This window comes from Podarcis cretensis (genome assembly GCF_951804945.1).
Source record: "Podarcis cretensis genome assembly, chromosome: 6".
Taxonomy (NCBI): Eukaryota; Metazoa; Chordata; class Lepidosauria; order Squamata; family Lacertidae; genus Podarcis; species Podarcis cretensis.
The window spans coordinates 62,107,037-62,124,999 of NC_137175.1; the positions used below are offsets into that span (position 1 = coordinate 62,107,037).

Below are 17,963 nucleotides of genomic sequence, written 5' to 3' on the forward strand. Positions count from 1 at the left end.
CACCTGACAACTGACGACACTGGCTAGGCTGATGGCATTTGTAGCCCAATAGTACTTGGGTGGCCAAAGATTCCTCATCCCTGATTTAGACATTCTGATAAAAGTTACCTTTAATAACAAGTAGCGAAAAAGGTTGTCAGTGAAAATGAGAGAGATTACGGTATTTTCTGTACCTTTATATCATTTGATTATCATGTTGGTTTCTGTAACAATACCAACTGAAGCTACAGTTCAATATGTATTTACATGAGAAAGCTGCATGGGGCTTAGTTCCAAGCAAATACTCATAGCTGTTTTAAGATTTATTTGCAACTTCACACATCAGTCCAGATTAATTTTAAACATATCATATGTTATTCTGCTGTTCTGATATCTACACTGGTTATTCTGCTCTCATCATGATGTCTAGCAAATAAACTTTGCAGGAGTCTTCAGTGATATTCATTTTAGAGAGTTTCCAAAAGTCTCTGGCAGACAAGGGTTAACAGTCTTGGTCTTCCCTCTTTGTGCAGACATGAATAAATTAGCATCCTGAGTGTAGAACATTCCCTTTTACAGTAGGTGGTGTTCTTGTTACACTTTCATACATGGCAGGCTAATTAACTATCTGAAAGAGAACATCGTTAAATTTATTTCTCCTACCTCTGCTTAAAACATTTCAACATTTTAATGTGCCCAAGCAATTCAATTATATTTAAAATGAACAGCTTAACCACAGTTTTCTTCTATAATGACATTCAGAACAGAGTTCACACTATACTCTGGACACAGACAAAATTTTATAGAAGGGTGGGGGAGCCTATATTTGATTCATTATATTTAGCTAACATTTTCAAACTTACAAATGGGTCTTTTTCCTGTTCCGAAGGTGTTTGATGGTTGCAAAAGTATTCTTTCCCATGGATCTCTACTTTGAAAGGGGAAAATATGACAAGATATTTGGAGTTGCATTCTTTTTTCCCTTCCGAAAGTATATTGCAAGCATTCTTAGTGCTTTGGGAAGAAAAAACATACAAAGGCTCCTTGTTTCCTGCCTAGTCAAAATATCTGAAGTTAAAGCACCAGTGAGACAAAATGGGATAGTAATTATTCTTTCTTTCTTTCTTTCTTTCTTTCTTTCTTTCTTTCTTTCTTTATACTGCCCTCCATCCGCACATATCCGGGAGGTTCACAACATAAAAATGCAACATAAAAGCACAAAATACATGATAAAAACAAGAACAAAAAACCCTACAAGCCGGTAACCCCTCCCTCCCCCTCCAATGCTAAGTATTATCACATTGTGGTGCTTCATTAATGTTATCAACAACTGAGTACATTGTGGCTTGGCTGTAGGGCAACATGGTTTTAATTTCAATTTTGCATCTGTAGCAAAAGGGAAACACACAACATACACATACTCCCTTTGTATCACACACACGGAATGGGGATGGACTTAAAAAATTAATGGGACATGAATTAAAACAAGCAAATTTGATGGTTGCTTTTTCATGCTTACAAGCTACCTGTGGAACTCATTGCCAAGGGACATTATGAAGTGTAGTAGGATATATGCCTTCAAAACTTCTGCATATCCCTCCAAAACATGTATCAATCCAGAGCAAAGGCGGCAGCAGGGGCTGGTACTGAGAAACACATCTTCAATTATTTGTAAGATGTCGATGACTGTGTGGCATTTAAATCACTTTCAAAAAAAATTTAAGTAATTCCGTATTGGGTCAGCATAGCCTTGTGTTTATATATGTATAACAAAAATATATACAGTATGTGGCTGTGCATTATAGAAGTCTGAGCAAGTCCCACACACCCCTCACAAACACAGCACCCCAGTCTAAAAAAACACACCCTAGAGGAGCTTTGCCTGGGGAGGGGAGCAGTGGTGCTTCTTTTCCAGTATTTAATATTACAACAACCCTGTGGGGTGGGCCATGTTGAGAAATAGTAACTGCAGCAAAGCACCTCTGTGAGGCACAGGCCAGATGTTAAACCTTTCCAGTAGTCCAAGCCCTAGAGGGGGACCACAACCATGCATGTATCCCTCCCTGTAAACCCACAACCGCACCTCATGCCACAAATACCCAAACACCCGACAACACACACCCTTCGAAACCCCAGACATTGAAACACCCACACCACCGCTCAGCAACGGAACAGGTCACCTCTGTACCAGGGATGCTTCAAAAGTGAGCCTGGGAAGCTGGGCTGATTCTAATGATTACATATCTGCGGACTAAATAACCTTCTGTGATATATTTCCAGGCTTTTCTGGCCTACTTCAGTGCTGTGAGGCTGCCTGTCGCCTGACACATCCAAAATGGCCTCTCTCTCGCCTCCTTGGCCTGCTCTGCCCTTTACCCTCAGGGATTGTGGGCTTTGGTTTTGGCCTTCTGCCTAGCCTAGGAAGCCTGTCGTATTTGGCTTCTGCCTCTGTTCTGCTGAGGGTATGAGGAGAGGCAGCCACGTTGGTGCCGGCGTCGGAGAAGGGGCCCAGGCCAGATTCAATGCCACAAAGGCCCACAGCCAGCAATTTTGTGGCAGGAAGGATTATTCGAGGACTTCGCGAAGGGGGACAGAGACTCTGCGCAGAACACCAGGCACTTAAATGCAGGTAGACTTGGACTTTTAAAGTTATTTAAGTATATTAAATAGGAACACAGTTGATTTATTATTAGTGCATAGCCTGGCATGGTTGTGGCCTAGTCATTTTGCAAGGCTGAGGCCTAGTGATAAGGCAAAGCTGCTAGTGGGGTCTTTTTGTTGGAAACAGGAATATACAGAAAAACCACAAAGGGATCAAGATTTTTCTGCTGTTCCTCCTTTGGCAAAATATTTACTTGAAAAGTGTAATTGTTGAACGGTGTGTTAGCAAGTGTTAGTAAGATTTCAAAACAAACCATGCACCAACGGAGCATTTCACCACACACACACCCCTCTACTGATGAACTAACAACACATTAAATGCATAGTGTGCAGAGCCATAAGCAGTGTTTTTAAATTAGTATGGGGGGGGGGGAGAGGTTTTCCTTACATATGAAGTTGACAGAGAGGTCCCAGCTGCAGTCCCTCAAAATCAGTCCTTTTACAGAAAAAAAGGTTCCCAGTAACACTGCTAATGTACAGCTACTGTATATGCTTAGAAGTCTCCTGTTATCATTCTATACACTCATATAAGATATAAGTTTATTTCAATTCCAAAGTATCTGTGGCACAGTTAGTACAAATCACTCTTTTCGTTTGCTTAGTATTGGTCTGCCTTGAAGGAGTTCAACAAAGGGCATCGAAAACTGATAAACTATCAATAGAAGCTGGAAAAATTAGCAGTTGCCACTAGTAATTCTCAGTTAAGGCTATTAAAACAGCAAATAGTCATATACTAGATACAACAGAAAAAGCAAATGTAGTACTCATCCTTTTTTGGGGGGAGGGACTCAAGTTCTCTTTTCTGTACATAAGGTTAATTAATAACATGCAGAAGCTCATAGTTTATGTAGGAAAATATTGTAGACATTTATTAGTATGCTAATAGAGAGCTACCTTCATCAAATTAAATAACAGACAGCAATGTTGTATCAGATAGGATAACTGAATTATCTTCTATTTACAGACAGGCAGATTCTGGAAACCATACAGATTTGCTTTTGTAGTACTTTCAGTGTGTCTGAACAAAATATCCTATTTCTCTTCTTTCCCTTAGCTGGTATTTCCTTTCAGTTACATCCCTTTCATCTGTAGCCATAAGACAGGCCTAATACTAGGTGGCCCTTGGCAGCAGATGTTTGTAGTGGCGATGAATAAAAAGTTACTGTTTTGGGTTGGTATATTTGTTTGTTTGTCTTCATTCACAATAATCATTTACTTGGAAACAATAGCAGTAGAAATAGCACGGAGAAGCCATATTGGTCTGTGTTAGCTGGGTGGGTCATATAGCGACCAGAGCAAATTCTGTCATGCAGAAGGATGTTGTGAAGATTCACTTGATCTGAAAGTTTGCTCACTTCCATGTAGTCTTGATTACATGTGTCTTGATTTCTTGGTCATGGAATCTCTTTAGTATAGACTCTTTGCCTCAGTTTTTCCTATCTATAAAATGGGTAAATGTTTTCTAAATGCTCACTTTAATAATATACTGCACATATGTGTCTTTGACATATGACTTGGCATGGAGTATACAATGACAATTTCTTATTTCTTACTTTGTGCTTCTGATATCGTTTGAGCCTGAGTTCTCTTAGGGTGATATATTGGACTTGTTGCATCATATAGTGCTTGATGGGATGGGAAAAATGGATCCTTTGGAACAGATAACATGCCTACTGCAAACTCACTATTCTACACTGAGTCTACTGAGTGCTTGCTAGACCTTATCTGGAGTAAAGTATTTAATTTTTAGGAACACAAGTATTTATGTTTATGGTGTGGGCATCAGAAATTTCAAGCTGCAAAATTCTGGTTTTCCTTATAGATCCTTAGAATGTATTTATGATAAGTTAAAAACATGTCAATATTTGCCATTTTTTAGACTGTTTTCAGTATTACAATAACGGTCCACTGAAAATATCTCAAGATGCTGAGGATACTATTTTAATACACATGACATATGCACACTAAAAACATCAGATTCTCTTGCGGTTCTTTAGTGGCCTTCTTTTCAAACTGTCCTTTGTCACTGAAAAGTGAAGCTTTGCTTTATTATCAGTTCTGTAGGGTTGTATTACACCCTTTGGCTATGCCAAGTTCACACGTTTTCTTCTTACTGTAATCCCCCAGAGGTCACAGTAAAGGTCAGGGTAAAACATAAATGATACTTTGTGGTCTAACATTCACACAGTAATCAACTCATAAATCCTGGTCATACTGTAATGAGAGTGTAAGCGATAAGGAAATGTAGAGACTGAGTCTTCATGAAGGAATAATGCTGAAAAGATAAGTAAGCAATTAATGTTATTGTTAAATGTACTGCAAGTTGGGGAAAGCATTCTTATTTCTCTGTTTTAGTATTTCTCTGTTTCTAATATTTGGCAAGTATCCGTCTGAGTGACTATATTAATGTGAGCATATTAATTTATTGGTCATACCTAAAAACATATTATTGTTTGGAAAATGGCATTTGATGAAAGGACACTTTTTCAGTGGTAGACCGTATGCTTAGCATGAAGAAGGTCTCTGGTTCAATCCTGGACATCTCCTGTTAGGCAGTGGAAGGTTCAAATTCAAAACCCTAGAGAGCTGCTTTCAGTCATATAGACAATGCTGCATGAGATGGAGCAATGGTCTGACTTGGTACAAGGCAACTCCTTATGAAAATGACTTTCTATTCACAAGTAATGAGTGATTCCCCATATATGGCTGTCATGTATTAGTTCCTCGATAAGACACATCAAATCCCCCATTTATAGCTGAATGGAATGGCACAACCATCTTCCATGAGAATTTGCAGGGAAACCTGCGTAAGAACAAACATTTAACAACCATCAAACTCAACCATCACAATTTTTATTTTATCTAAAATATACATCCTACGCTGTTTCCAGAAAGTAAGCTTTTCTTATTAACAAACTCAGTTTGTCTCAAATGTTTAATTAGTCACCTAATGATCTTTAAGATCATATGCATTCACCCTTTAACATCTTTCTGCTTGTGATGTTTGGAGGGCAAGGGTACCAACCCTTGGCTATGTTACAACTTCATACCCTTAAACTCAACAGATCTTTCACTTGAGCAAATATTCCATGTTTTGTGGCATTATTTTATTCAGGATAAGTTAGAGTAAGCCAGTGGAATGTGGTTATTTGTGGTCAGTTACATGCTTTTGACTGCTGTGATGGATTCTAAGTTCAATTTGATAGGATATTTACATTTACATTAATCTTTCACTATATATCTATATTCAGTTAGCTGGTGTATGAAATATTATGAGAGAGGCAGGCCCCTCTCTGTGTACTATATGAACCCTCCCTCCCGTTCATAGGTATGAAAACTTGTGATAAATACATGCTAACGAATCTTGGCTAAAAATGGATGGTAGGCAAATGTTTCCCATTTGCTTTCACCTTTCCTGTAGTGCCTCTTATGTCAGTCTAGTCTGCTTGGAGGAAAGACATAATATATAGTTGATATATAGAGGGAATAAAAAAAACTTCCTTCATCTGAGAAGAATTTTCGCCCTGACCAATTAACTGATGTACAGATAATTGTCTCCAAGGTGTAGCATGGGTTGCCTGTGCCTGGGACCATGGGGAGGGGGAACAGGAGGGAGGGAAACAGACGGTGTACACATGTGCATTCAGCTGGCTAATGGCATCCGCATCACCCAGGAAATCACAGCTGCAGAGATAAAAAGAGTCATCCCGTTGTCTGGAGAGGTCACTTCCTGCTTCGCATGGAGAAGCCGTTTACAACGGAGCCCAGCAATGGAAGCATGCAGCTGTATTGAGGCAGCACTGGGTGTTGAATTTTTGTACTCCCTAACAATTTTGCGCCTGGGGCAAAGCCCCACACTATGCCACTGCTCCCAGGTATTAATAAAAGAACTGAGCATGATTTACTACAACACAGGTTGTTGTGTTGTTGGCATCCATCTGTCTCGAGAGGCTATGGAGTATGCTTCCAGGAGTGAAGTCAAACTGCTGTTTTAGCAGCACCAAAGTGACCTCCCCAGGGCACAAACCTGGGCAGTGTGTATGGAGGTCCTGGGCTGCCCAGATGACATGACCCCCTCTTGGCCTCACTGATGTGGTCCAAAAGAAAGCAGAGCAATACATTTGGCACCAGTCTGACTGCAGGCATTGTTGGAAGGAGGTGTACAAGGTACCATTCAAGCATCTTAGGGACTCCAGTCCAGATTTGTGTAGGGTTTACTTCTTAGCCTTTGCTTCTCCAATTTAGGAACAGATTTATTAACATATGCTTAAAGACCAATCCAGACTGCCCCCCCCCCATTTCATCAAATTATTAACACTTGGCTTAGGGTTACTGAATAAAAACACCAGGCTATGAGAATCGGGGCTTGGGATCCCCATTATTGTTTAAGAATATGGAGACTATTCTGGAACGAAAAAGAAGCCTGTTGGGGTGAGGAGAAACCCCCTAATTTGCCTGATTTGGGAGAACTGAACATTTGCAACTGGCATTCTCTTGTCATTTCAGGGTGAGATCACCATTTGACTCTTGCTCTCTGAATTATCCTAGAAGATTTGCCCACAGCCTTTACATTATTTCTTTTGCGTGTTCTTTTTGTGGATGAATCAGAGCCATGAGAAAGGAGAAAATGTGAGAACTTAGATTATCTGAAACAGTTTCCATCCTACTTTGGGAATCCTGCATAGTGTATTGTGAAGAGACTATTGTTTCTGACACCTTTTAGTGGGTAATGATATCTCACACTTCTTAAATAGGCATAAACAGACTCTGAGGTAATTTGATGAACAATTGTTACATCTTCTACAATGGCTGTGAAGTTTGTTCCCTTACCCCCTCCCTCCCACAGCATTCTTTGAGTAATTCACATACCAAATGTATGCTTATGTAAAACAGCTTGTGCTATAGGCTGCCAGTACTTTTTCATATGACCTCTAGTGTAAAATGCAGTATGTCTGGCCTGAGTTATATTATTCTGTCAACATTTTGGTCTAAGCTTGAAGCAGCTCTCTGCACAGCTGGCACAGGAAAAGTGGACATCTGTGCAACTAGTCCAATAAACCAAGAAAAAATAATAGAAATTCAGTGGAATATTATTCTAGTCTTGGGGAATGAAAAGAATTTCTTGCTCTGCAAAACACACACAAATGCTGAGATTTCTTATTCACATACCTCCAGAAAGACTAAATTGTAAATCAGCACCATGGAAAGGTGAGAAGTTTAATATGGCTTTTATTCCAAATGTAAACATATTCATTCATATGCCAAATAATGGGGATTAATTTAAAGAGCTTTAGTTTCCTAGGAGTTAAGGTAATTTATCCTGCATTAGGGATTAGTTGTACTTCATTATGTGATATCCTGCCCCCCTTTAGCACACTCTGCCACTTTTAAATAATACAAATAATAGCAGCAACCACTATTATCAATAGGCACAATCAGTCCTTTTTTTCAAAAAAAAAATAAAAAAAAAATTAGGGGTACTCTCATTTTCCTACTCATATTGAAATACTGCCCCTCAATGAGGCCAAACTTAGATTCACAAAATGTTTAGGGGTATGCGTCCCCCCAGAAAAAAAGCACTGGGCACAATTCAATCAAAGAGATTTATGTTGCAATCTTATATCCATTTACCTGGGAATAAGCACAATTGAAAGCAGTTGGACTTACTTCTGATTAGTCCTATATGGTATTGCATGTAAAGCATTGTGTACAAATCGTTAAATGATAACAAAGTGATTAGTAAATCCATAATAATAATGCTATCTACAGTAATGATCAGTCAGCGATTTCACAATAACACAAATGAAAAGAAATAGGAGTAAATGCCAGCTTTAAACAGAAAAAAAATCTAGCATCAAAAGTTTTCAGGCTGATTTTCGTTTACAAGTTTATAAAAGCATGGAAGTCATGGAGGTGCTGTAAGAGAGAAATGATTCTCTTTTTGTCTCAGAACATCGAATCATTCAAAGAAACCAGTGGCACAGTTTTCAGAACAAATAAAGTGTTTCTTCTATGATAGATGCCACATGTTGTTGTGAAAACCATTACTGTTAATGGTCTTTAAAAACTACCAATATATTACATAAATTAATTGAGGATAGTATCAATCTTCCTATTTATAGAGTGAATGCCCTGCTTACAGATGCACTAGGAAAAGGTAAAGGGACCATTAGGTCCAGTCGCAATTGACTCTGGGGTTGCGGCGCTCATCTCACTTTACTGGCCAAGGGAGCTGGCATTTGTCCGCAGGCAGCTTCTGGGTCATGTGGCCAGCATGACTAAGCAGCTTCTGGCGAACCAGAGCAGCACACGGAAATGCCGTTTACCTTCCTGCCGTAACGGTACCTATTTATCTACTTGTACTGCATGCTTTCTAGCTGCTATGTTGGCAGGAGCTGGGACCGAACAACGGAAGCTCACCCCATCGTGGGGATTCGAACCGCCAACCTTCCGATCGGCAAGCCCTAGGCTCTGTGGTTTAACCCACAGTGCCACCCGCATCCCACACAGATGCACTACTATCACACAAAAAGGAACCTTTCATCTGCGATGTGGAAATCCCTTAAAGAAGGGGAGGTTGCTGTCTGTAAACCACAGGATGTGATCCATCAACATTACATTGCAAGTGCCGTTGCATTCAGTAAAAGTTCCATCTGAATAAACATGCTTAATATTGCATTGTAAGGCACAGTATGAAACTATGTTATCTATTTCAACCCAACCGGCCGTTAATTTCTTTTTCTTTTTTCTGGGAAAGATGGTGTGTGTCAATGGTTCCCGAAAAGATTTCTTTCCAAAGATCAGAAATCATATTTTTTGGACAGGCTAATGATTGAGATTTCTTCAGCTGTAAATTCCAGAGCTCCTCCTAAGTCCATATAGGACTTAATCAGATGAGTAAGAACAATTTAGTAAACTATTCCATGATATCTAACACAATATACCTAACACTTCCAACACTGTGTCATCACTCACCCTGATGATTATCTGTATTTTAAAATTTAAATTTAATTTGTGAAATAATGTTTTTGATTTTAGCATTTTACGCCAACTTGACATTTTGTGATATGGTTGTATAGAAATATTTCTATAAATAAATAAAATATTCTGTGGTTTGTATAAATGATTTCCATTGTCCTTGTTTCCCTCTTTTTCATTACAGTATTTATGCAGTTAAGCTATTAGAACCAATTTATTTTCAATGTTGACAGAAGTTGGTGAATATCGTCTTAATCCTTTCAAGTTTTCCATTTACGAAATTCAGTGGAGACTGTTTCAATTAGGGTCATCTGGTCACGTATCCCTTGATCCTTTGATCGCTAGAGCAGCAATACTGTGTCAGTAATCTGTAGGCCACCATTTGGGTTAATGAATCGGCTTGGCTTTAATTCTTGCCCAGATGTAATCTTTTATAGTTTTAATGATTCGGTCTAACATGAGTTCCAATTGAATGTAAACAGCTTCTTGGATATATGTGAAAATTCTCTTTTTAACATTTTGCCTCTGTTTCTAATTAATTGTAGAGCAATTAAATCGAACCCTGATCTGTTGGGATCAAGATTAAATCATAGAATGGACTGTGCTGCTTATATCTTTGGTGAGATCATTATTGTCAAGACTAATAGTAATCAGGAAAAGAGGAAAGAACCAATGTAGCAGGGGGAGGGGAACCATTCAATCCCATTTTATTTCGAATATTCTCTTCTCACTAGACATCTGGTTTGGCTTAATGCACAATCATAGTTTCTCTTATATAACAGCTTTACTGAGAGATCTCAAAGTACGTATCTGCCAAAATAAATGTGAACTAGGTTACAGATATTTCCATTATAGAGACATGCTGAAGGAAAGACAAGGTATATAGAATAAATGTCTATGGGTTTGCAAAATGGTTCTTTAAAAGTCAAGGAGGAGAAAGATAACTAGGAGAAATGTGGGGATAGGTGGATGTGTGCACAATTACACTTAAATAAATATAAAAAAGCAACTCTGAATGGTAAGGGGGAAAGGGCCGGTCAACAGCCAGGATAAAGGGAAGTACAGGAATGTCCATCCAAAATAACATGGACAGTTGCAGGCGGAAGGGGGAACAGTGGGAGAGGGTGTTTGCCCTTCTGTGCTGCCTGTGGGTTTCCCATAGGCAGCTGGCCAGCTGCTTTGAGAAAGAGGATGCCAAACTAGATATGCCTTTGGTTCTGATCCATCAAAGTTCTTGCTATATCCTTAAACCTTGTCTTCTGTTATTGTGCTATGGGGGCAGCACCTAAATTAGTTCAGAGCAGCAACAGATAACAAACACCGTTACTACTTGGAAAAGAGTTATTCATGCTTCACGTACATTATAAAAGGTTAAGGAGAATAATCTTAACATTAGTAAGGTAAGGTATAAATTTGCATGAACCTTACGGCAAAACTGAAATTGTATGGGTTAGATTTTTCCTCTATCTGTAACTTCAGCACCTTAGCAGTAATTGCTAATTTGCTGTTTACACTTTCCTTGAGTAAGTTGGGTAGGCCAAGGTCTCTGCTGGAAATACTGTAGGAGCCATCTGCTATCCCTTGCTGTCAAGAGCTGGGCAGCTACACAAACAAGCCAAGCAGTCTCTTAGGAGGCCGGGCTTTTAACAGTGCCAGTAAAGCAGCATGCATTCTGAAAGATGTAACACGCACACACCCTGACTCCCCTCAGTGCCACAAAGATGTTAAGCCACAATTTTTGCAAATTCAGGAGCTGCTCCGGAGCATCTTATACAATATTATGCGGGATCTCCGCTCAGCACAGCTCTTTTATTGCATGAGGTGGCAAAAAAAATCAGGCTTGGTCCTGTTACTGCACACCTCAGCTACAATCCTGAATGCAAGCATGGGATCAAAATTGTAGGTGTGGACAGGCAGTACTAACACAGGTTTGCCCTTATGATGAGTTGTTCAGACTAAGGACTAGGCCATTGTCAACAACTTTATAGAACCACCTTCTTCTGCGAAAAGCTGCCTGAACGCTACAATCGTTCTTCAAAGCTATCAACAGTAAGGTGAGTGGTGACCTGTGACAGGGTGTTGTTGTTGTTGATTATAGTGCCCCATCTTTAGAAGTCCCTCTCCAGAGAGGACCATGTGGTACCAAGTCTGCTTTCTTTTCTTCCTTGGTGTCAGGTGAATTACTTGCCCAGACCAGACCTTTTCGAGTCAATAGCCTTTTTTGTTTTTAGCTGGGATATTTTTCTGCTCTGCTGCTTATATTGCTGTTGTTTTTACTGAGTACTTGTGTTTTGAAAAATATTTTTATGTAAGCTGATCTGGGAGTCTTGCCAGCTGAAGAGCAGGATAATATGGTGGAACCCCTTTTGGCCCCTTGTGTCACCTGATTTGTTGGCAGCTTCAGTATCGCCCTTTGGACAGAGTGGTACAAAGAATGAGGCATCTGGGCTGTGCTCCCTGAGCCTCCAATCTGAGCCTTATGGCACTTTACAATAGCCCTTTGTAAGGTGGGCCTGTTCTAGAACTGTTTTCTTCAATGAAGCAGACCCAATTAACACGATTTTCCCACTCTACAGCCAATTAACTCAAGCTAAGTAGGAAATGTCAAGTCCAGGTGGGGCAACTGGATGTTTTCAGGATGCCAGAAATAGCATAGCAGAAATTAAATTTGGTTCAGAATAAAGAAAATTTATGTATGCTGTGGAGTGTCAATTTATACTTCAGCTCCATATTAGCTTGCAAGGGGAAATAGAACAGTGCCATCTCTCTAACCGAATGTTATGATAAGAAAGGTTGCAAGTTAATTAGAATTCTGCCATCTTTGTGCCAAGTTTACCTCAATTAATGATTATTTTTAAATCTATTTCTCTCTTTTGTAGTACTTGTTCTTTGGTAGAAAGGAGATGTTTGAGTCTTGCTGAAATTGTGTTAACAGTCTTCTTCTCTTTTACCTCTTAAGGTTTTCAATTAAACTGCTGTAATTTGCTTTTCTTCTGCCAAGCACAATAATGACTTATTAGGCACTGACAATGTTAGTGTAACCTCTTCCTCTTCCTCCTCCTCCTCCTCCTCCTCCTCCTCCTCTTCTTCTTCTTCTTTAAAATACGAATGAATTCCAATCACAATCTAGGCTTCCAATGAATCAACACCCCTATTGTTACACCTGCAAATTGTACATAGAGAGAAGCATACTTCAGAATTAATGAGCACAGCTGCAGTCTCTTACATTCAGCACTTGTAAAATAGACTTCTTTAAAGTGCCATTATCACAATATTGATAGAGTTATTTATAGTACTGCAAACGTTCCCAGTCATAACAGACTCCTTGTTATTCCACACACACCCAAATCCCCCAAAGTAGTACATGCCGTTGCCATCTTCTGGCATCTTTCCAGAGCCCACGAGAAGGCAGCAGGTGGACAATCCTTCACAGATGAACTCAAAAAGACATGGGGGGGGGGGGAGTTGTCATCAGCAAATGTTATTGGAGGGAATAAGCTGAAATGTCTGGGCCCCCAATCTGCAGCAAACCTAGTTACATGTGTTTCCAGTGTACTTTCCCCTCCCATTTCCAGGATGGAATGTGGAAAGTGGTCAGATGCAGTTGCCAGCTTAGAAGTGACCTGTTCAGTGTTGTCCAAGAGTGAGAACTTCCATTTCTGCTTGTTTTTACCATAACTCAACTAAGCAGATGCAAGTTCAGACTTTCAGCTATGGTTGTTGAAAACAAACATCTCAGGTGCCAACTTCTGTTGCTTCGGGAATAAAAGAAGTGTTGGCCTTGTGTTATATGAGTGCACAGCTAAACGTTGCATGAGGCAACAGCACTGTTGTCACTAGCTGAGTTTCTTCATTTCTAGGAATGTGTGGCAACAAAATTAATCGTAGTAAACTCAAGCATTATCCTTTGTCTAATGGTTTGGAAACTCAATATACAAACTGCTTGCGTAACTATAGTCCTGTTGACATAGTGACATATAGATTTTAATGAAACCATTCTGCAGGAGGAGTTAGTGTTCCTCGGTTGTATTCAGATTTATCATATCTGGCCTTGGCTCAACGCCCGTCAACATACCATATATTTGTTTGTATGTCATTTAGAATATTGAAATCATAGACCATCCATTAAGTGTGTCTTCCTCCTTCTCATGACTTGCTGCTGCCTGTTCGTTTGCAGTTCCCTCTGGGCCCAGTGGGGATCAATAGTGACCTCCTCAGCAAGTACCCAGCCTTGTTCACCTTGATGCCAACCCTGGCTGAAAGGATTTTAAGGACAGAGAAATCAGGCTCAGGAGACACACCCTTAGTGCACACCCACTGTGATTAGTTCTCCTCCCTCAGCCTTTATGGTGGCAAATACAAAACTGTGCAATGTGTCCAAGCCTAAATCTTGGACCTCATGTGTCCGAGCCTAAATCTTTAGTCATGAAATAGCCGCCTTCCTTCACCACCAAACCCCTGCCATCTAGCAGCTTCAGGTACCCCATTTACAAGAGAACTATGGGAAGGCTAGCAAAGCATTATGGGAGCTGTTGGGAGAGTTGTCCCAGGAAACAGCTTTGTGTGTTACATTGTAAATAAATACGTATTTATATACCACCCAATAACAAAATGTTCTCTGGTGACTTACAAGAGCTTCCTGTATTATAGGAAGGGATGAACATTGATTGATCTACCTTACACTGGGACAACTGAAACCCATTCTTCGGCTATTGTTGGTGTGCCACCCACTTCTTGGAAGCAACATTTTCCATTGGTATGAGAGAAGTGCGTATGCACAACTTTCATTAGGGGTCATTTGCAGTAGAGAGGGGCTCAGGAAGATCCTGCTTGTGAGCTTCCGAAAGTGGCTTGGTTGGCCACTTTGAGAACAGATGGTATTTTGCCTGATCCAGCAGGGCTCCTCTTAAGATGGTGTTCTAGCCAACTCTGTATAATTATATAAGGGCAGAAGGTCGGTACTGCTCCCATTTCTGACCCCCAACTTTTCAGTTTTCACACAGACACCTAGGCTTATCAAAGTGTGCGTGCGTGTTTACACATACACACAGAAATAGAGAAAGAGAGTGTTTTTCCTTGGCTTTTTTTGTGTGTGTGCAAGTGGTGGAAACAATAGGATTTAAAAGGAAATGGTTATTTGTTTCATTTTTATCCTGTTCTTCCTCAAGGGGCTCAGAGTTCTCCATCCTCATGCTAGCTGGTCTAGGCATCCTTAGCATCAGAAATGGAACGTGTGATATATTTGCAATATGTTCTGTTTCTATTGAAATCCTCTTTTCAAACAGCACATAGCTTTCAGCATATACGTTGCAAAATTAATACACTTAAAATCAGAGTGGGAGTCCTCATAATTCATTTGGAGCTGTTTTTAAAAGTTGGACATTGGTCAAGGACAGCTTATTGATTGAATTTAACTGCATATATTTTCCTACCCATTTTATTGAAGCCTATTTTTCACGTCACTTGAGAAGGCTGCTAACATTTCAGTAAGGGGATATGCCAAAGCATTGCTTTAATTCATTATCTTTTGGACACACAGTAGTTGTGGCTTGGCCTGAATTAAACCCTATGGAGAATGTGATAGTGTAATTACTTTCAGGTATCCAGAACTGCTTTTAATTGAATTCTCTAGGAGATTATTCTTATGATTTGTTCTGCACTCATATCAGAGATAAATGTCGGGTATTTCAATGATATATAAATATTTCATCAACTAAGCAGAGGTTTCTTTTGGTACCTTATGAATTTGAAAGGTCAATGATTTGTTGAAACATTGCTCAATTAAGAATGACTAATTATATAAATGAATCTGCTACGAATTGCTTGTCCCCTTCTGTCATAATGAATAAGCATGGTGATTTTTGAGGGAACAATCTGTGATTTTGTTTGTCTGCCTTCTCTGAGCCATTCAAAATCCCTTGAGATTTTTGTAGACAAAACTGAGCATTAGCTAGATTGCTTCAATAAAGTAAAGTGTCATGTGCATCCAAAAGTTTATGTCATCCTACTACAAACTGTAGTTAAGATCTAGATGTTCCCAGATTAGAATGAGTTATGAACTGTAAAGAAAGGTGAGGTAATGTTGACAATTATTGCAACTGTGTAATGGAGCAAACTCTGAAAAAAGTCTCTGCCAAGAGCTTGCAGAACTTTCCAAGTTATGTGGAACAATGGTATCTCGCTGAATTAGCTTTCCAGACTGATTGGGGGGCAGAATCTGTAGGTCCATTAAGAGGATACCTTATGGTGCTTGGATTTATTATGGTACTACAGTGGTACCTTGGGTTAAGAGCTTAATTCATTCTGGAGGTCCGTTCTTAACCTGAAACTGTTCTTAACCAGAGATACCACTTTAGCTAATGGGGCCACCCGCTGCTGCCACGCCACCACTGTGCAATTTCTGTTCTCATCCTGAAGCAAAGTTCTTAACCTGAGGTACCATTTCTGGATTAGCGGAGTCTGTAACCTGAAGGTTCTGTAACCTGAAGCGTCTGTAACCTGAGGTACCACTGTATGTCATTATAAGCTGTCTTCAACTTGTTGGCATTATCATCACCTTTAATCTTTCAGCTTGTCTATACAAGAACAAGTCAGCACTGCAAATGTTTAGACCCCAAGTTGAAAAACCAACTCTAATAAGCAGAATTTGCCAAGCCACCTCGTCATTTTACTTGTCTCTCGAAGAAAGCAATATATATAGCAAAATATATAGGTGGGTTTATTCGGGACACAGGTGGCACTGTGGTCTAAACCACAGAGCCTAGGGCTTGCCGATCAGAAGGTTGGCGGTTCAAATCCCCGCAGCGGGGTGAGCTCCCGTTGCTCTGTCCCTGCTCCTGCCAACCTAGCAGTTTGAAAGCACATCAAGTGCAAGTAGATAAATAGGTACCGCTCCGGCGGGAAGGTAAACAGCGTTTCCGTGTGCTGCTCTGGTTTGCCAGAAGCGGCTTAGTCATGCTGGCCACATGACCCGGAAGCTGCCTGCAGACAAACGCTGGCTCCCTCGGCCAGTAAAGCGAGATGAGCGCTGCAACCCCAGAGTCGTCTGCAACTGGACTTAACGGTCAGGGGTCCCGTTACCTTTATATATATTTCAATTAAGCAGTGGTGGGAATGTCCATATTTTAGTCTCCCCTCCCAGTCCTGTTAGAAATAAAATAAAATAACATTTTCAGCATTACACGGTCAATCTGATGTGTCCTCTGCTAACTAAATCCAAAAAATAAAACCAGTTTTAGCAATATACAATTAATCTATGGGGGGGGGGGGGAGATGGGCTTCACCTATAGGTAATGAAGTATTTAAGCACCTTTGATTGAAACAAATTGGACCACAGAGGATGTGTGATTTTCAGGGCCACTGAACATTGACAGTTCTCTCGCTGAACCATACTGACAGAATAGACGTGCATGGTTGCGTTTGCAAAGTCAGCTTAGTGGTAGGTTATCAGTAGAAAACCACTTGATACAAGATATAACTGTAATCATTTTGCACTTTCATTTTGGTTTCAGAAAGTCTGACCTGAAACCATCTTAAATCCCTATACATTTCTAAAACCATAAAGCAGCATTCCTTTGGTCAGTTGTTTTAGCTTAAATACTACTACAAGTGCTAATTTCATCCGTGCATATGCCTGTCTGTGTGTTTCTTTAATAGCTTCCCTCATCTATAAAAGTAGTTTTGTGGTTATATGTCCAAAGTTCTAATCACAGTTCTTCAACTAAGATGGTCCTAAGACATTCTGTGGTGAATTAACATAGTCTGGCTATCCAGGATTCTCTCAGATCATTATCTTTGGCAACATTTATTGTTAATAAAAACATACATCACATTGCAATGCACTTGTTTGTGATGGCTTCAACACTCAGCAGGTAGCAGAAGCAATAGGAAAACTTTCAACTGAAGCTGCCATATGTTGGTTTCACATCATTAGGACATTTTCTTGCCTCTAAATCTCTTGTTCATACTTGACTGCTATGTCGCAAAGGACGTCAGAACGGAATCACACTGGCACCTCCATCCTAGCCTGACTGAAGGCTTCAACCAGCAGCCACTGTTTGAGCTCCTTCTTAGTTCAACGCAACTGTATGGAAAGCATAAATTGTGTGGTTTACTAAATAAGATGTATACCTGGGAGTAATACCTAGTGAAATCAGTGGAACTTCTGAATAAAAATTTATATGATTGTGCATACCTTAAATCTGTTCTGGGGGCTCCTTACCCTCTGGAACAGTTTTGGAGGAGAATGAAGGGAAGTTCTGTTGCACAAACGGAAATCCTTTTGCTAACATAATTTCTTGGATACTGCCCAGTATGTTTTAAATTGCATAAATCTGCACTGGTTC

At 39.9% G+C, this 17,963-nt stretch overlaps 1 protein-coding gene and 1 long non-coding RNA gene across 7 annotated transcripts in view; one reads left to right on the forward strand and one right to left on the reverse strand.

Annotated features, from left to right (window-relative positions):
• NFIA (nuclear factor I A) overlaps positions 1-17,963 on the forward strand; it is a 418,489-nt gene that overhangs the window by 64,190 nt on the left and 336,336 nt on the right. The window contains exon 1 of one of the 6 annotated variants that reach the window (XM_079982122.1): positions 2,478-2,608. The exons of the other annotated variants lie outside the window; for them this stretch is intronic. Within the exon in view, the coding sequence (XP_079838248.1) occupies positions 2,603-2,608 (6 nt within the window). The 5' untranslated portion in view covers positions 2,478-2,602. Of the gene's footprint in view, positions 1-2,477; positions 2,609-17,963 lie in introns of those variants that run through there. 6 annotated transcript variants of the gene reach the window in all.
• LOC307219157 lies at positions 290-2,296 on the reverse strand. Its single transcript, XR_013840310.1, has 3 exons — positions 2,160-2,296; positions 843-907; positions 290-607 (listed from the first exon to the last, which is right to left on the reverse strand). It is a non-coding gene; the product is annotated as an uncharacterized lncRNA (long non-coding RNA).